Source organism: Muntiacus reevesi, chromosome 1, assembly GCF_963930625.1.
Source record: "Muntiacus reevesi chromosome 1, mMunRee1.1, whole genome shotgun sequence".
Taxonomy (NCBI): Eukaryota; Metazoa; Chordata; class Mammalia; order Artiodactyla; family Cervidae; genus Muntiacus; species Muntiacus reevesi.
Window position 1 is genome coordinate 13,665,484 of NC_089249.1, and position 20,672 is coordinate 13,686,155.

Genomic DNA, 20,672 nt, shown 5'->3' on the forward strand with positions numbered 1-20,672 from the left:
GTAATACCTACTCTGTGCATGACGTAAGGAATGCAAAGAAGCAGAAGAGGAAGTACAACAAGAAAATGCATGATATTTGTTGGTGATGGACAGGGAGGCCTGGCGTGCTGCAGTCCATGGGGTTGCACAGAGTCAGACACGACTGAGCAACTGAACTGAACTGAACTGATGTATGGATGTGAGAGTTGAACCATAAAGAAAGCTGAGCACCAAAGAATTGATGCTTTTGAACTGTGGTGTTGGAGAAGGCTCTTGAGAGTCCCTAGGACAGAAAGGAGATCAAACCAGTCAATCCTAAAGGAGATCAGTCCTAAATATTCATTGGAAGGATGGGTGCTGAAGCTGAAGCTCCAATACTTTGGCCACCTGATGCAAAGAACTGACTCACTGGAAAAGACCCTGATGCTGGGAAAGACCCTGATGCTGGGAAAGACTGAAGGCAGGAGGAGAAGGGGGAAATAAAGGATGAGATGGTTGGATGACATCATGAACTTGATGGACATGAGTTTGAGCAAGCTCTGGGAGTTGGTGATGGACAGGGAAGCCTGGCATGCTGCAGTCCATGGGGTCGCAGAGTCGGATACAACTGAGGGACTGAACTGAACTGAAATGTTTGTATCCCTGTCCAAATTCAAATGCTGAAATCCTCACACCCCAAAGTGATGGTGTTAGGATGTACAACCTCTGTTCTTGATCTAAGGCCATGAAAGTGGGGCCCTCATGAATGGAATTAATGCCCTTATAAGAGACCCCAGAGAGGTCCCTCATGCCTTTCACCAGATAGGAAAGAGTGAGAGGTCAGCAGTGTGAAACTTGCAAGAGAGTCTTCATCAGAATCTGACCATGCTGGCACCCAGATCTGCCAGCCTCAAGAACTGTGAGAAATAAATGTGGGTTGTTTAGAAATCATCCAGCCTGTAAGATAGTGCTATAGTAGCCTAAACCGACTAAGACATCTCTAACCTTTTCATCTGGATTCTTCCTCAGGACCACAATCATGTTCAAGTTTCATCCCTGGAAAAGAATAAGCACAGGTTGTTCTGTACCCAGTCATTTTTCCCCTCCAGCCATTGTTTTTTCTTTCCTTTCAGGGGCAAGTCTGTGTAAGAATTAAAGTATACACGTTATCTGTGCAGCCTCACTTGTTATTCATTCTTCGATCTTCTGTGGCTTCCCTCCTCCCACTCCACTGAGTATTTTAATCTAGGCCATTAATAACCTCTTAGTCTGCAAATTCAGCAGATGCTGCTTCTTGGTCTTTTTCTTATCTGACCTCTCTATGGCTCTTGGCTTTGATAACCACTTCCGCTCTGTGAAAGCCCCTTTGCCTGCGGCTTCCTTGACATCGCCCTCACCCAGTTCCCTTTTGACTTCTCTGGCTATTTGTTCCCCATTTCGTTCATGAGAGCCTCCTTCTGTCTTTACCACTTAGAAGTTGGTTTCTTTAGGGTGCTATTCTGCCTCACTCTTCTCTTCCCTTTCTATACTCTTCTACTAGATGGCAACTTGCATTCTTTTTTTTTTTTTTCTTTTTTTGGAAAGAGCACCGGGGTGGAGGGCAGGAGGGTAAGGGAACCCAGGAGAACTGCTCTCTTCTGGAAAACAAGGACATTGCTCTTGGACAAAGGGGGAAAAGGACTGAACACTGGACTTTTTAACTTTAATTCCTCTGCGGTTAAGGAGTTGCATTATGATTCCAATAAAAAGCTGTCTTTCTTTTGACTCACTGTTACCCATTTTTGTTACTAATTAGAAGAAAAAAGAGAAAAAAGGAAGAGGCTTAATTTATAGAAGAAGGAAAGAACCTGAAACGTACCCACCTTTCTTACCCTACCTTTCTTATGTAGGGGGGCCTGTAGCGCCCTAGTGGGGTTCTAAAACCTGAAGCCTACCCACTTTCCTCACCGTACCTATCTTATGCAGGGGGACCCACGGCACCCTAGTGGGGTCCTAGCCGTCCCGAAGACTGAACAATGGGGGGGATTACCTTCGGGTTCCCTGTTCGTGGCGCCACTTGCCAGGGTCCAGCCTTGGCAGGATCCAGGGGATACCTTCAGGATGAACGGTGTCGGCGAGAGAGAGAGAGAGAAGACACGTGAGACCAGTCTTGATAGAGCCAAGTCTGCGAGGGAGAGAGAGAGAAAGAGAGAGAGAGAGAATGACCAGACGAGGGTGTTTGCAGGGTCTGGCAGAGTCTGGCTGCAACCTGCATTCTTAAAGTTTCAAAGAAGAAGGTAGCTTTCTTGAGAAATGGGGACCTATTCTAGCCTTCTCACTTAGGCAGAGCTGAGTCATAGGTACTCTGCTAAAACATCTTTCACAGTGGATTAAGCATCTTGTCATGTACTGAACTGTGTCCCCCAACAAGGTAGGCTGAAGTTCTAATGTCCAGTAGCTATGATTGTGACATTATTTGAACACAAGGTCTTTGCAACTGTAAACGGGTTAAGATGAGGTCAGCAGGAGGGCTCTAATGTGATATGACTAATGAACTTCTAAGAAAAGGAAAAGAGACACAGACACAGGGAGGACACAATATGAGGATGGAGGCAGAAGTTGCAGTGATGCAGCTAAAACCAAGGAAGGTCTGTGATTGACAGTCACTACCAGAAGTTAGAAAGAGGCAAGGAAGCATCCTTCCCTACAGGTTTCAGAGGGATCATGTCCCTGCTGATACCTTGATTTTAGATTTCTAGACCTTAAAACTGTGAGACAGTACCTTTCTGCGGTTTTAATCCCCATGGTCTGTGGTACTTCATTATAGCAGTCTTAGGAAACTAATACAGACCTGCCCCACCATCCTGAAGCTCCTTACCTAAGCAAGCGGTTATCACTTGTAATCTCTTTTGTCTTAACATTTTGCCTTCATCTTTCCCTTAATTCAGAGATTTTCAGACTTTCAAATATCATACACCAGTTTGGATTTTTTAAAATCTGAGTATCAACACTGGGTTTGCAACTTTTAATTTTACCCTTAGTCTTTTGCTATAAGGACATTAAAAGAAAACAAAACCAAACTAACATTCACTTACAAGCATGCTTTATAAAAGTTGGGGCATTTTAACATTCAACTCTCAGGATAAAGTGTAGTTCTTTAAATGAAATATTTAATGTTTTATGAAAAACTCATTGCTCTATCCCCAACTTTTCCAGTATTGTTTCAGATAAAAAATATATAACCAAAACAGTTAAAAGTCCATGGTATGAATGTAACCCAAAAAAAGTCAGTACATAAACATTCATAGGTTTCTTTCTTTGTTTCCAGCCATCTTCCTATTCCAAGATCTCTTTGACCATATTATGAAATTCAGGCATTAATCAGCGAGAGTAAAAACTTGAGAAGCAGGAGCTGTAAAGAGTAGTAAGAATTCCTTCTTAAAAGGAAGAGAATGACCTCTCAAAAGGAAGTTTAGATGAATGAGAAGGTGGGAGAGGCATGCTAGATTTGAGAGAGCTGGGGATAGGAGATGAGCTAGGCACGAAAGAAACTGAAAACAATAAGATGAGAATGAAATTTTAGGAAATTTGGTCTACACTATGTGTATTCCCTCTTTGATACCTTAAGAGTGTGAGGTAGGGATTTAAACTGCTTTAGTCCCCCCCCAAGCCCCCCAACACTTCCCCCCCTAAGACTTTGAGTGTGATTCTTTGTAGGACCAGATCACAAGGCAGCCCAGACTTAAAAGGGTTACTTATGACTGCATTCAGAGAAAGTATGTTATAGTGGTTAGGGGTTGGGGCTCTGGAATCAGAAGTTTTGCCTTTGAATCCTGGCCCTAATTCTTCTCTGCTGTGGGTCCACGAGAAAATTACTTTTCTGTGCCTCATTTCTCCATTCACTAAAGGGAGAAAACAGTACCCACTTCACTGGATTGTTGGGAGAATCATGAGTTAACACATACAAGGCAAGGAGGACAGTGCTTGTCAATGAAACACCCTCAAACGTCAGATAACAATAAAACAGAAATCTATACATAACCTCCCACCTGTTTAAACAAAACAACTTTCGCGGCTCACCGTTCCTAAACTTCTTGGCATGGCACCCTCCAAATCTGATCTGCCCGATTTGTCTTGGCAAGCTTAGCTCCGGTCTTCCCTCCAGAGTTAGCTGCAGCGGGCACGCGGCGCTCGCAGACGCTCGGTCGTGGTCCAGATTCCCTCCCGCCCGCAGACCAGCTCCTCCCACCCCCCGCGCCCGATCACCCCCGCCCGCCTCCCGCCGCGCCCGATCACCCACGCCCGGCTCCCCCCGCGCCCGATCACCCCCGCCCGCCTCCCCCCGCGCCCGATCACCCCCGCCCGCCTCCCCCCGCGCCCGATCACCCACGCCCGGCTCCCCCCATGCTCCCGCCTTCGCGGGCATCCTCGCCGCCCTCGAGGCGCCTGGGCACGCGTGTCACGCCCTCTGCGGAGACCGACTTTCCTCTCCTCTCGCCCGGCTCCCGACACTTCAAAACCTCCAAGCGAGCTTTTCTCTTGGTGTGCTGTCATTGTTTAAAGGGTCTGACTCGCCTGCACATCCTAGATGCTCAATTAAAGTGACTGTAAAGGGAAACGCTCTCTCTTCTGCAAACACAGAACTGGAGGTAATGGGTGGGGAGGGGAGATTGGTCAGCAGGAAATCTCCTTGCATCCTAAAATCCGTTGCCCCGCGTGCCAAGACCAGCCACGTCGCCCGGGGGTAGGGGCCGGACTCCCTTCCAGGACCTCCACCCCCCCACCCCTCCCCGCCCGCGCCGCGCCGCGCCGCTTCTCACAGCCTTCCAGCCTCGCCCTGGACCCCACGGTCACGTGACCAGCATCCCCCACCTTGGGGTACACCCCCCCTCGCCCCACGCGCACAGCTGGAGGCCGGTCCCCGCCCTCCCCCGGGAGCAGCGGCGCCGGAGCGGGCGCGGTGCATTGTGGGCAGAGGGGCGGGGGTTGGGAAGATGGCGGCTCCCAGCCTCCTGAACTGGAGGCGGGTTTCCTCCTTCACGGGGCCGGTTCCCCGCGCCCGGCACGGACACCGAGCGGTGGCCATCCGGGAGTTGATGATCATCTTTGGCGGGGGCAACGAAGGCATCGCGGACGAGCTGCACGTCTACAACACCGGTAGGCGCGGCGGCGGTTCTTCGGCCCCGCCTGCGGGAGCCGCGGAGGGGGAGGGGAGGCGAGGCGGCGGCCGCGGCCCTGACAGCTGTCACCGCCGGGTCACTGCCTTCTCCAACCGGCGGCGGGGAGTGCGGCTCGGCCGGTTGGCCCGCTCCCGCAGCGTCCCGGGCCGTAGCTCCGTTTCCCCCGGTTCCGCTGGGGCGGAACCGGCCCCGGAGCGGGGCGAGCCGGCCCTCTGGCAGACGGTCGTGGACCGCCCCCCCCGCCCCGGCCCGCGCCAACGCTGCTGGCGGACGTAGGCGAGAGAAACTGTTTCCACCCGCCTGGGCCTCTTCACGAAGTCTTGCCCACTCCGGTGCCCCGAGGTCCCTCCCTGTCAAAACCCAACTCCAAACCAGCGCTCCTCGGGGCCTTTCTTGTCTTTGCTTTCCTTCCTTCGTAGGAAGAGAATATAGGGGAAATGAGGGAAAAGGAAAGGCCTTCTGGTACTTTCACCCCCATCTGAGCCCCGTATCTGGCAGGTGGCAGTCAAGATTTTTACCCCGTTCTCAGTGCTCTTAACTGGCGGGGAAGTGGTTCGTGGGTGAGACCCGCGCCTGGGTCTGCGCAGTTGGGTGTGTGTGCCCAAGCTCAGCCGTTCGGCGCTCGATCGGGGAGGGCCGTCGGCTTCAGCACCGCTGCGGATGAGAAATGCCTCGGGCCGCGGAGGCCCTTGCCCTTGAGTACCTCTGTGGAATATAAGGGAGGTTGGAATTTCATTGTTTTTTTCCCACTTGTAAATGCGCCAGCTGTCGTAAGGAAGCTGTTTTCTTGGTGTAACGTTAATTAATGAGTTTCAGATCAACGTCGCGATCCATAACGTTTTTCTGGCCGAATAGCTTAATCGTAGTGGTCATTTAGAAATGAATAAAATGGTGGAGTAGGAGAAACTTTTTATTTTCTCACCTTCTCCTCCTTCTGGCACCCCAGCCTAAAAAGTTAGAAAGTTAGTCAGTACTTGGGTAGAATGTGAAAACCTTGGCTTTGAAGTTAAGTCAGACCCAGTTTGAATTTTGCTCTGCCAGTTGCTTAGGATCAGCGCTAAAGTTAAGTAAACCTAAGTGTCAGATTTTTCACTTGTAAAATGGAGAGCATGATACTCCCCAAGTAGGGTTTTTGTTGAGAAGTTAAGTGATATATAGATCAAGGTTTTTCAGCAGCATGTCTATTGATATTTGAACCGGATAATTTTTGGTTTTAGGGGGCTGCACTGTGCATTGGGCTTCCCCGGTGGCTCAACGATAAAGAATTGGCCTGCAATGCGGAGCTAACCCTAACCTGGGATGGTCACTGAGTTGGGAAGGTCCCCTGGAGGAAGCATGGCAACCCACTCCAGTATTCTTGCCTGGAGAATCCCCATGCACAGAAGAGCCTGGCGGGCTACAGTCCCTGGTGTCACAGAGTCAGACACGACTGAGCGACTAAGCCCACGGATACTGTGCATTGTAAGATGTTTGGCAGTCCCGCTAGCTGCTAGGAGTACTCCCGCCCTTCCACTTATGAAAGCTAAAAATTTTTTATTTGTCCCTGACCGGGCAAAATCATTTCCAATTTAGAACCACTGATATAAACGATCTTTATAAAAGTACATACTTATAGTTTATGATAACTATTTATTATAATTGGTTTTTATTTTATTTTGGCAACTAGTTACAAATCAGTGGTTTCTACCAGCTGTTAGAGGAGACATCCCCCCAGGCTGCGCTGCGCATGGATTTGTCTGTGATGGCACCAGAATATTAGTATTTGGGGGAATGGTTGAATATGGAAGATACAGCAATGAGTTATATGAGTTACAAGTAAGTGTATTTCAAATTTATTATCTCAGACTGAAATATTAATAATGATATTGCTCTTAATTCTTTGAAAGATTGCAAAATATTTTCATTAACATGCTGAAGATAAGTGTGAGCTCCACATTTTATAGCTTCAAGGAAAATGTTTCCACTTCACTACAAAGCCAAAGTTTCTAATGTAATTCTTTTTCCAATACCCAGTGCAACATTTGTAACATTAAGATATCTGTTACTCAGCATCAGTTGTACAAGTTATATTTGGGCTTTTGTATCTTAGTGCAGTCTTTCTTAAGCTTTAGCCTGCAACAGAAGCAGGGGGCGGGTTTGTGAAAACATTGCTGAGCCGCGCCCTCAGAGTTTCTGAATCAGTATTGTCTACAGAGAATTTGCATTCCTACTAAATTCACACCTGCTGCTGATCCCCAGACTGTATCTTTTGGAAAACTTCTGCCTTAGTTATAAAAATTGTTCCTCTAACACTAATAATCACCACCCCCACCCCCCCACCCCCGGCAATACATACAAAAGAGGTAACAGTTTCAGATAGCCTTCCAAATTTCACTCTCCAATGAACCGGACTTAGAGCCCACGGTGACAGCCCTGACTAATTTTGATTCCTAAACTGTGCTTATATTCCTAAGGCTGTGATCATGAGGGTATTTGGTAGTTGACAGATATAGATGGATTATGCCTGTTTATAAGCAGTTCTTTTCAAAAAATTTCAATCCATGACTAGAGAGTAAGTTTTGGAGTTTGGTTTGTTAAATGGTCTTTACATTGGACTTCCCTAGCAGGCCAGTGGTTAAGACTCTGCGCTTCCACGGCAGGGAGCACAGGTTCTATCCCCTGGTTGGGGAACTAAGATCCCACATGCCCTGTGGTGTGGCCAAGAAAAAAAAATTGTTTTTTATGATCTTTATGTTTATTTAAAGCTTAAAATATATACCATTCATGGATTAACTAATTTCAAAAGGTGAGAGTGCATAAATTACATGTAATCTTAAAGTTGTAAGTAATTTTGAATTCTTCATTTGGAAAATATTGGGTTGGCCAAAAGTTCGTTTGAGTTTCCCCATGATGTGTTGCTGAGAAACTCAAACTTTTTTCCAACCCAGTATTTTATGTTTACTAGTGTTAATGATTATTAGCTTAGTTTGCCATTGTGGAAAGCTGTGAATATGGAAGACAAGACTGATTTTCTGTTGGAACACTCATTTTAATTTCAGAATTTATCTGGTTATTTGTCATTTGTCCCCAAAGTAGTTTATTGAAGCCTTCTGATTGGATTCAGATTAAAATGTATTGGTATGATATTTTAGTATTTTACCAGGAATATTTCGTGATTTTGTCTAAGTGTATTTATGCTCTTTTTTAAGGCAAGTCGTTGGTTATGGAAAAAAGTGAAACCCCATCCCCCTTCTTCTGGTTCACCTCCTTGTCCTCGGCTGGGACATAGCTTCTCTTTATATGGTAACAAATGCTATTTATTTGGTGGACTGGCAAATGAAAGTGAAGATTCAAACAATAATGTTCCCAGGTATGCCAACACTTTTTCAGATCAAATGTTTATTTTATGATTTAGATTAAGAGCATGTAATTTCTTCCATCTTTAATTATTAAAAGCAATGAAGCTTATCCCTTTGCATTTGAACCTAACAGTGAAAAAATTTGTGTCCATTTGTGATTTTTCCTTCGTCCCTGGAGTATATCAGTTTTCAAAACTGTGCCTTTTTAAATCAAATCATCTTACTAAATTGGTATTAATATAACTGCTTGTGGCAGTTATATTGTATATGTTGAGCCACAATGTTGTAAGTGATAATGAAAAGCAATAAATGGTTATTTACAAATTATATTTCTCTGGGAATTTGGTGACAAAAATCTGAATATCAAATGAAGGCCATCGTTTCCATTTTTCACATAGGAAGCTGTTAAGAGTGGTTCACACAAGCAGATTTCTTTAGAACCAATCCTCTTCTCTTTTCAAACAGAATTAATCACTGCCTCTTTTCTTTTTGCATAATGTTTTGATGACATGGTCATGATAGCATTCAGAATTTGGAGGTTTAGAGTCCATAAGGCTGTTTTCTGATTCACTGCTTAACCAATTATGTGTCCTTTAGTGGAAGTAATCTAAGCCTGTTTTCCTTCACTGTGAAATGGGAGTGATTACCTACCTTCCAGTGTCACTGTGATTACTAAATAAGATCATTGGCATAATTTTCAAAGCACTTTCCAGTTGCCATCAGCAATATCAGTAGTTGTCGTCCCTGTTATAATGTGTTTTTACCTATATTAGGTTGGTTTTAGAGCCTTAACTTTTTTTTCCCCTACAAACTTAAAAAAAATAACATATGCTAAAACTACATCGAAAATTTGGAAACTAGAGAAAAAGAGGAAAAAAATGTATCCCCCACACTAATCCAGATACTTTTAGTACATGTCTTTTTTCATTTTTCCATTAAACAGATTTCTTTTGAGATCCTGACTTGTGAAATTCAAGGAATTAGACAATTTACAAAGTTTTTTCTCCCAGGATCCCTGTTCCCCAACATAGGCAGCCACATATAATTCAATTTGATGTGTATGTTTTGGGAACTTTTTCATATAATACATTGTATTAGTCAGTTTTTGTTGTGTTAAAGGTAAGTTTCTCAAGTTTATGCTGGTTGAGAGAATAACTAGATACATGTGATGCTTTTTAAAGCCTTGATTAAAGCCAGCACATTAATTTCTGTTGACATTCCATTGTTCAAAGCAAGCTGTAAGGCCAAGACCTGAGTGGGTGATGCAAGGATACATGTTCTGCTTTCTGGGAGAAGGGACATGGGAATATTAATCTGATTCTACTCTTTTTTTTTTAACATAAGTGAGAACTTTCCTTTTGTTTTATGACTTTGGGTGTTTACTTGTTTCGGTTTTTTTGTTTGTTTTTTTACCTTTAATAATATATCTTTACCTGGCAGTAGATATGGATTGGCCTATTTTTAATGGTGGAAAAGTAGTCTGAATTTTGCAAATTATCTAACCACTCCCCTACAGATGGGCACTTAAATATTTCCATTTTGTTATTATAGTTTTTGCATAATATGAATTTTTTTGTAGGATTGATACTTATAAATGGAATTGGGAAGGAGATGGTAGTGACCAAAGGATACATCTTAAGTTTGTTCAGTTCAGTTCAGTTCAGTTGCTGAGTCGTGTCTGACTCTGCGACCCCATGAACTGCCCCACGCCAGGCCTCCCTATCCATCACCAAGTCCCGGAGTTGACCCAAACTCATGTCCATTGAGTCGGTGATGCCATCCAACCATCTCATCCTCTGTTGTCCCCTTCTCCTCCCGCCTTCAATCTTTTCCACCGTCAAGGTCTTTTCAAATGAGTCAGCTCTTTGCATCAGGTGGCCAAAAAATTGGAGTTTCAGCTTCAGCATCAGTCCTTCCAATGAACACCCAGGACTGATCTCCTTTAGGATGGACTGGTTGGATCCCCTTGCAGTCCAAGGGACTCTCAAGAGGCTTCTCCAACACCACAGTTCAAAAGCATCAATTCTCTGCACTCAGCTTTCTTTATAGTCCAACTCTCACATCCATACATGACTACTGGAAAAACTATAGCCTTGACTAGACGGACCTTTGTTGACAAAGTAATGTCTCTACTTTTTAATATGCTGTCTAGGTTGGTCATAATTTTCCTTCCAAGGAGTAAGCAGTCTTTTAGTTTCATGGTTACAGTCACCATCTGCAGTGATTTTGGAGCCCAAAAAAATAAAGTCAGCCACTGTTTCTGCTGTTTTCGTATCTGTTTGCCATGAAATGATGGGACCAGATGCCATGATCTTAGTTTTCTGAATGTTGAACTTTAAGCCAACTTTTTCACTCTCTTTCACTTTCATCACCAGGCTCTTTAGTTCTTCTTCACTTTCTGCCATAAGGGTGGTGTCATCTGCATATCTGAGGTTATTGGTATTTCTCCCGGCAATCTTGATTCCAGCTTGTGCTTCATCCAGCCCAGTGTTTCTCATGATGTACTCTGCATATAAGTTAAATAAGCACGGTGACATTATACAGCCTTGACGTACTCCTTTGCCTATTTGGAACCGGTCTGTTCCATGTCCAGTTTTAACTGTTGCTTCCTGACCTGCATACAAGTTTCTCAAGAGGCAGGTCAGGTGGTCTGGTATTCCCATCTCTTGAAGAATTTTCCACAGCTTATTGTGATCCACTACAGTCACAGTCTTTGGCATAGTCAATAAAGCAGAAATAGATGTTTTTCTAGAACTCTTTTGCTTTTTTGATGATCCAGCGAATGTTGAAAATTTGATCCCTGGTTCCTCTGCCTTTTCTAAAACCGTCTTGAACATCTGGAAGTTCACAGTTCACAGATTGTTGAAGCCTGGCTTGGAGAATTTTGAGAATTACTTTACTAGCATGTGAGATGAATGCAATTGTGCAGTAGTTTTGAGCATTCTTTGGCATTGCCTTTCCTTGGGATTGGAATGAAAACTGACCTTTTTCAGTCCTATGGACACTACTGAGTTTTCCAAATTTGCTGACATGTTGAGTGCAGCACTTTCACAGCATCATCTTTTAGAATTTGAAATAGCTCAACTGGAATTCCATCACCTCCACTAGCTTTATTCATAGTGATGCTTCCTAAGGCCCACTTGACTTCACATTCCAGGATGTCTAGCTCTAGGTGAGTGATCGCACCCTCATGATTATCTGGGTCGTGAAGATCTTTTTTGTATAGTTCTTCTGTGTATTCTTGCCTCCTCTTCTTAATACCTTCTGCTTCTGTTAGGTCCATACCATTTCTGTCCTTTATTGAGCCCATCTTTGCATGAAATGTTCCCATGGTATTTCTAATTTTCTTGAAGAGATCTCTAGTCTTTCCCATTCTATTGTTTTCCTCTATTTCTTTGCACTGATCACTGAGGAAGGCTTTCATATCTATCCTGGCTGTTCTTTAGAACTCTGCATTCAAATGGGTATATCTTTTCTCCTTTGCTTTTCCGCTTCTCTTCCTTTCACAGCTATTTGTAAGGCCTCCTCAGACAGCCATTTTGCTTTTTTGCATTTCTTTTTCTTGTGGATGGTCTTGATCCTTGTCTCCTGTACAGTGTCATGAACCTCCGTCCATAGTTCATCAGGAACTCTATCAGATCTAGTCCTTTAAATCTATTTCTCACTTCCACTGTATAATCATAAGGGATTTGATTTAGGTCATACCTGAATGGTTCTGTGGTTTTCCCTACTTTCTTCAATTTAAGTCTGAATTTAGCAATAAGGAGCTCTTGATCTGAGCTACAGTCAGCTCCCGGTCTTGTTTTTGCTGACTACAAAGCTTCTCCATCTTTGGCTGCAAAGAATATAATCAGTTCCATTTCAGAGTTGACCATTTGGTGATGTCCATGTGTAGAGTCTTCTTTTGTGTTGTTGGGAGAGGGTGTTGCTATGACCAGTGTGTTCTCTTGGCAAAACTCTGTTAGTTTTTGCCCTGCTTCATTCCGTACTCCAAGGCCAAATTTGCCTGTTACTGGTATTTCTTGACTTCCTACTTTTCCATTCCAGTTCCCTATAATGAAAAGGACATCTTTTTTGGGTGTTAGTTCTAGTTAGGTACTCCTGAATCAACCTCCAAAGAGATGGAACAATTTTATACTCCTAATGGCAGCATATAAGAGTGCCTTACACGCCTGGCAATACTGAATCATTTCACTCTTTGTAATTTTTGCCAATATAATTGGTGAAATATATTTCATAGGTTTGTTTTGATTTAATTTTAAACTAGAAATGAGCTTCATTAACAGTGCTTATTGAATATTTACAATTCCTTCTCTGAAATTGTTTAGGTCCACATTTATTTTTGTTTAAAAATTGATAATATACCATAAAATTCATCCTTTTTATATGTATTGTTCATAGATTTTTAGTAATTTATAGTGTTGTGTAACCATTACCACAATCCAATTCTAGAATATTTCCATCATTCCAAAAAGAAACTTTTTCTTATTGGAGGATAATTGCTTTACAGTGTTGTGATAGTCTCTATGGGCTTCCCAGGTGGTTCAGATGGTGGTCTCTGCTGTATATCAGCTCGAATCAGTCGTAATTATGTATATACATATATATACATATGTCCCCTCACTCTGTAGCCTCCCTTGCCCCACACTCCACTCGTCTGGGTCATCACAGAGGCCAGGCTGGGCTCTCTCTCTCTTTGTTACATACCAGTTTCCCACTAGTTACTGTTTTACACATGATAGTGTACCTATGTCAATGCTACTTTCTCAGTTTCTCCTAGCCTCTCCTCCCCTCTCTGTGTCCACAAGTCCATTCTCTGTATCTGCGTTTCCATTTCTTCTCTGTAAATAGGTTCACCAGTACTCCTTTCCTAGATTCCATATATATGAGTTACTATAAGAAACTTCTTATTCATTTGCAGTCAGTCCTCATTCCCATACCAATACCCATGTAACTACCAGACTGTCTCTGTAGATTAGCTTTTTCTGAACATTTCATATATGTGTGATTTTGTGCATTTATCTTCTTTCACTTAGCGTAATATTGAGGTTTCACCATACTGTAGCATGTATCAAATGTTTTTTGGTTTTTATTATTGAATAATACTCCATTGTGTTGATACATCACATTTTATTTATCTGTTGTCGGTTGATAGACATTTGGATTGTTTCCAGTTTGGGCCTCTTGTAATAATGCTGTTATCATTTGCCTACAAGTCTTTCTATGGATATGTATTCATTGCTCTTGATTAGATACCTAGTAATAGAACTAATGAGTCATGTGAGAAATTTATATTTAACTTTTTAAGCACTACCAGACTGTTTTCCAGTGACTACCATTTTACCTTCCCACCAGCAGTGTATAAGGGTTCCAAATTTTCCACATCCTTGCTAACATTGTTTTTGCCTGTCTTTTTGACTGTAGCCAACCTAGTGGGTATAAGGTCATGTCTTATTATGGTTTTGGTTTGCATTTCCCTATTGACCAATGATGTTGAGTTTCTTTTCATGAACTTTTTAGCCATTTATATATCTTCCTTGGTGAAATTTCTATTCAAATCTTTGTTCATTTTAAAATTAAATTGTTTGAGATAGATGGCCAATAGGCACAAGGAAAGGTACTGAACCTTGTTAATTATTAGAGAAATGCAAATCAGAATAACAGTCAGGTACCACCTCACACTGATCAGAATGGCCATCATTAAAAAGTCTACAAATAACAAATGCTCGAGAGGTTATGGAGAAAAGGAAACTCTCCTATACTGTTGATGGGAATACGAATTGGTATAGCCACTATGGAAAATAGTGTAGAAGTTTCTCAAACTACTGAACATTGTCATATGATCCAACAATCCCACTCCTGGGCATTTTTCCAGAAAAAACTATAATTCAAAAAGATACATTGCACACCTATGTTCATAACAGCACAGTTCCCAATACCCAAGGCATTGGAGACAACCTAAATGTCCATAGGCAGACAGATGGATAAAGAAGATGTGGTGCGTATATATAATGGAATACTGCTAGGCCATAAAAAGAATGGAATACTGCTGTTTGCAATAACACGGGTAGACCTAGAGGTGATCATACTCAGTGAAGTAAGTCAAAAAGAGAAAGACAAATACCATGTATCACTTATATGTGGAATCTAATATATTATACAAGTTTATTTAGGAAACAAAAATTGACTCACAGACATAGAGAACAGACTTGTGGTTGCCATGGGAGAGGGATGGATTGAAAGTTTCAGATTAGTAGATGCAAACTGTCATATAGAGCTGGGTAAACAACAAGGTTCTGTGTAGCACAGGGAACTATATTCAATATCCTGTGATAAACCATCATAGAAAGGAATATAAAAAGGAATGTATGTAGATGTGTGTTACTGAGCCACTTTGCTGTGCAGCAGAGATTAACACTGTAAATCAACTATATTCAATAAAATAAATTAAAAAATAAAATTTAGTTGCTTGTATTCTTGTTATTGAGTTGTAAGACTTCTTTATATATTCTAAATACAAGTTTGTTTTTTAAAAAATGAAATATATGATTTGCTAATATGGATTATGCTTTTAGCATCCTTTTTAAGAACTGTTTGCCTATCTCAAGGTTATAAAGATATGTTCCTCTATTTTGTTCTAAAAGTTCTGTAGTTTTATCCTTTACGTTTATATCTGTGGTTCTTTTTGAGGTAATTTTTAATGCCTAAAGTAACTGAGTAAATTCATCCTTTTACATATGGATATTCAACACTATTCGTTGTAAAGATTATCCTTTCCTCATTATATTGTTTTGGCATCTTTGTTGACTATCAGTTGACCATAAAAGTAAGAGTTTATTTTTAGACTTTTAATTCTCTTCCACTGATCTATATGTCTGGTCTTACACCAGTACCACACTGTTGTAATTACTGTAGCTTTGTAGTAAGTTTTGAAATAACTTACTAAGTTCTCAAATTTTATTCTTTTTTCAAGAGTGTTTTCACTATTCTGAATCCTTTGCATTTCTGTGTAAATTTTAGGATCGTCTTGTCAGTTTCTGCAAAAAGTTCTCCTAAGATTTTGATAGGGAATGTGTTGACTGGATATATCAATATTTGAAGAGTTTCTATCTTATTAGCATTGAGTCTTCTAGTCTATAAACATGGAATGTCTCTACATTTATTTAGATCTTCTTTAGGTTGTTAGTCAGCAATGTTTTCAGATTTTCAGTGTACTAATCTTGCTCTTGTTTTGTTAAATTTATTTTTAATTTTTTATTCTTTTTGATGACATTGTGACTAGATTTGGCTTCTTAATTTCATTTTTGGATTGTTCATTGCTAGCATATAGAAATAAAGCTGGTCTCTCTCTATTGATCTTAACCAGTATATTGATCTTGTATCCAGTGACAAGATTTTATTATTCTAATCATATTTTCGTGGATTACAGTTTTTCTTTTTATTACTGTTTTTTATATGTTCTAAATATTTATATTTTCTAAATAATATTTTCCAAGTCTTTTGTTTGCTCCCCCCCTTTTAAGAGTTTTCCTTTTTCCTTTATCAAGTATGATGATATATATTTTTTTAATGGCTTTCTGGCTTTCTGTCCTGCTTATTAAGAAGACTTTCCTATCCCCAAACTATAAAAGTAATTTTTCTATAATTTTTTTCTAGTATGTTCACAGCTTTGTTTTTATGTTTAAAATATTAATGCACTTGCAATATATTTTTGTAGCTTTTTACTTTTACTTCTGAATGAATTTTCGGTTCTCCCACAACCGTTTGTTAAATAAGCCAATCTTCTTCCACCTCCCCACTGTTTTGAAGTCCCATCTCTATCATATCTTAATTCTCCTAGAAATGGGTCTTTTTCTAATCTCTCCACCCCAGGGGTTACAAACTACTCTTTGTATGTAAAATTTAGCTTACTGCCTGTTTTTGCTAGTAAGTTTCATTGGAACACAGCCATTCCTGTTTATATACATGTTGTCTCTGGCTGCTTTCTTATTAAAAGAACAGAGTAGAATTGAACTTATGACATATAAAGCCTAAAATATTTACTATCTAGCTCTTTATAGAAAAATATTATCAGCTTTTATTCTAAACTCTTCTGTTTCATTAATACACTTAATATTTACCTATCATTAAGTGATATTTGCTGTAAGTTTCTGTTATATGCCTTTGGTCAGATTAAGGGAGCTTTTTTTAAAAAATTAAATATACATATACATATGAAGTATGTTGTTGTTCAGTCACTGAATCATGTCTCATTCCATACTGCTTTGTGAAATATCATGTCATGTGCCTTGTTCTCAGTTGTGTCCGCCTCTGACCCCACGGACTGTGACCTGCCAGGCTCCTCTGTGGATGGGATTATGAAGTATAGTTGTATAATATTATCTAAGTTTTAGGTGTACAATATAGTGATTCACAATTTTTTGAGGTTATACTTCATTTATAGTTATTACAAAATATTGGCTATATTCGCTGTGTTGTACAATACGTTCTTGTAGCTTATTTTATACCTAATAGTTTGTACCTCTTCATCCCCTCCCTCTATGCCTCCTCCCTTCCCTCTCTCTGCTGGTAACCATTACTTTGTCCTTTATATCTGTGAGTCTGATTCTTTTTTGTTATACTTAGTAGTTTGTTGTATTTTTTTAATTTCCTGTATATAAGGAAGTTTTCTTAAATCTGTAGTTTGATAATTCATTGTTTTCTCTTTTTACCCAAAAGTGTATGTTGAGCGTAATTAAAAAAATTTTTCAAATAGAAAGTTTTTTTATTATCACTAATATCTAGTTTTATTATGCTGAATTAAAAAAAATATGGTCTATGGAGTTTCTTCTTTTTAGTGATTATTTTTGTGGTCTACTTCACAGTCATTTTTTGTAACTATTTCATAGTTGTTCATAAGATCATGAGTTCTTGACTGTTTGCGTAAAAGGTTCTTTATTAAATCAGTGTCTTAAATTATTATTCAAAACTGTTTTATGCTGTAGATATTGGTCATATCAACTTCTGAATGACATGTTAAAATATCCCAGTGTGATTGTGAATTTGTGTTTTGTTCCTTGTATATAATTTCAACCTGTGTATATTATTTTGTTACAAACTCACCTTTGGTAAATAGGACTAACAGTTAATTAGTATGAACTCTTACAGCATACTGGCTAGCATTCATTCTGACCTGTTTAAATCTATGCCATATCAGTTGTTAAATAGTTTTATTATCATCCTTGCTATGCTTCCCTTGTGGCTCAGCTGGTAAAGAATCCGCCTGCAACATAGGAGACCTGGGTTTGATCCCTGGGTTGGGAAGATCCTCTGGAGAAGGGAAAGGCTACCCACTCCAATATTCTGGCCTGGAGAATTTCATGGACTGTATAGTCCTTGGGGTCACAAAGAGTCGGACACGACTCAGCGGCTTTCACTTTCACTTGTTGTTAATAACTTATAGTTGGATTTGGGGTTCTTTTGATTCCCCTACACACGCTCTACCTTGAAGAGACTTAGTCTTATAATAGGGAAGTTTTTTCCTGCCCATGTAATTTTGTCTTCCATAAACTCGGCTTGTTGTTGCTTCTCCATACCCCTTTCTCTTCCTTTGCTAGATTTGTAAAAGTTGTGATGAGGGTGAATATTTGTGTAAGTGTATTTATATAATTTTTATTTCCTGTTCTGTGAACTGCCTATTTATACCTTTTACCTATGTCTATTGTGTGATTGGTCATTATCTTGGTTTCTTGATTTTATAGGTATTTATATTAAGAAAATTTGATCTCTTTTCTGTGATGTATACTAAATTGTTTTCAATTTTTCTTTTCTCTTTTGACACTGTTTATAGTTGGTTTTTTTTCCTATCCTATCTCTATAGATTGTGCTTTGTTTTTTTTCCATCTTCATTTGTCTTGATTTATTGTTTTTCTCTGATTCATTCTTTCCTTCTGATGATTTGAAAATTATACATGCTATTTCTGTGCTTCCTTTTGTTGCTTGGAAATTATCCCACACATTTAAACCAAAGACGCCTTTTCATCTTTGGAAATAGATTATCTTTATCTGTAGCCTTTTTTTGCTTACTCCCTTTTTTATGTTGTGTAGAATTGTGAATCTTATTCCAAATGACAATAATGTTAAGAAATTAAGTTTTTGATTAGTCTTTCTCTGTGATTATTTAGTGCTCACAACCACAGTTATCAACATCAATTTAAATTTAATTATAAATTACTAGTTTATTTGTACAACCATTTCTTTTATTCAGTGTATTCCTTCTTGGATTTCTTTTTATTTTTCCTGGATGATCTAGAATCATTTTTTCCAAAACAAATTATATGGCTATACTTTGAAGTTTTAAATGTTCTGAAATGTTTAATTTTGCCTTCATACTTGAGTAATAATTTGATTACTCAATTTATTGAGAAATAGATTCCTATGACAGTCATTTTGCTGAAAACATAGAAAACATCCATGTCACAGATGAGAAGTCTAATGCCAATTTCTAGAGTGAAAAAGCTATGTAGGACATTGCTATAACATTATAGAGTGAAAATTTATAAAGAAAAAAAAGTTGCAAAGCAACATTTGTAGTATACCTCGCTTATATGTATGTAGCTATCCATAGAGAGAGAGATCTGAAAGGGTATTTACTAATTATTGTCAGTAGTGATTGTTCTGGTTATCTAGTACCATATAATAAATTGCCCCAAAAGTTAGTGATGAAAAATAGCAACCATTTTGTTGTGTCCTTGGATTCTGTCCTTTGAAAATTCATACGGGACACAGCAGTGCTGGCTAGGCCCTCAGATGGGAAGGCTTGAATGGTCACTCCCATGTCTGATGCCTCAGCTGGGATGGCTGAAGGATGGACTCAACTAGGACTGTCATCCTGTGTGCCTATGTGTGTCCTGTTCAGATGGTGGTTTTGTGACAGTTGAACTTTCATGGAGGTTCAGGATTCTGAATGCAAGTGTCACTGGTGAAGCTGCATTGGTCTTCTGTGACTCAGCCCCAGAAGTCACATAGTGTCATTTCACTATACTCTATTAGTTAAAGCAGTCACAACCTATGCAGCACCAAGGGGAGCGGACGTAAAACCTACTTCCTGTAGGGAAGAAGGTCAGGGAATTTGAGGCTGTGTTTTGAAACCATCACGGTATTGTCATGGACATGCGTGTTGGCTGGATGATGGCAGGTTTTTTTAATCTCTTCTGTTCACTGGTGATTCCCGTAAGAGTGCCTGGTACACGGTAATGTTTGATAAATAGCATTGAATGAATGAGTTATGGGCTTTCTGCTCTCCTAATATTTTTCTGTTCTGTATGACTTTTTCACAGTAAGCATATATTATTTTTATAAATAGAAATAAAAATCTAATAAAAGGTATATATTATATTAATGTTTTAATTTCTTTCATTATATCCTAGATATTTAAATGACTTCTATGAGTTGGAGCTACAGCATGGTTCTGGTGTTGTGGGTTGGAGCATTCCAGTGACTAAAGGGATTGTGCCTTCGCCAAGAGAATCCCACACAGCTGTTATATATTGCAAAAGAGATTCTGGAAGTCCTAAAATGTATGTTTTTGGTGGAATGTGTGGTGCTCGCCTGGATGATCTATGGCAACTTGACTTAGGTAAGCTTATGTTGATTCAGGCTCAGAAATTCTTTATGATTGATAAAGGCAAATATAAAAATTGCCTTGAAAAATATTTTTATTACAGTATTGAGTTATACTTAGATTTAATATGAATGGTTGCTGATGAGTCGAGTTGAACAAATGAATGTTTGATTTATGATAGTAGCACTCTTGGGCTCCCTGTAAGTAGGATCACCATATGTTCTGGTTTGCCTTTAATGGTCCTGTTTTATGCTTATTGTCCCATGTAATTAGCAGTAGTACCTCCTCTCACTCTGTGAAGTGGCCCGGTTGAGGATGATTGAATTTATTGTCTTGAATATTGTTATTGAATTTATGTCACAATTACTGTCTACAGTAATTGTGACATTAGTAATGTTACAGCTGATCGATAAAAAAAAAAACCCTGCATAGCTATTTTAAGGGCCCATAGGAATGAATATTTGGAAGATACATGTGCTGTCACTTCTGAGTGTCTTCTGCACAGTGTGCTCTTACTTAAAATGTTAAAAACCTTAATCTGATCTTAATTCAAAATTGTTTGCACCCTAAATACACCTCTCCATTGCAGATACTAGCATTCAATATAAGTAGATT

At 40.0% G+C, this 20,672-nt stretch overlaps 1 protein-coding gene across 2 annotated transcripts in view; it reads left to right on the plus strand.

The window, feature by feature from the left end:
* The first annotated feature begins 4,889 nt into the window (after positions 1-4,889).
* HCFC2 (host cell factor C2) overlaps positions 4,890-20,672 on the plus strand; it is a 49,852-nt gene continuing 34,069 nt past the window's right edge. For both annotated transcript variants that reach the window (XM_065938136.1, XM_065938146.1), the window contains exons 1-4: positions 4,890-5,094; positions 6,784-6,932; positions 8,306-8,466; positions 19,864-20,072. In XM_065938136.1, coding sequence (XP_065794208.1) covers positions 4,932-5,094; positions 6,784-6,932; positions 8,306-8,466; positions 19,864-20,072 — 682 coding nt within the window. In that variant the 5' untranslated portion in view covers positions 4,890-4,931. The remainder of the gene's footprint in view (positions 5,095-6,783; positions 6,933-8,305; positions 8,467-19,863; positions 20,073-20,672) is intronic.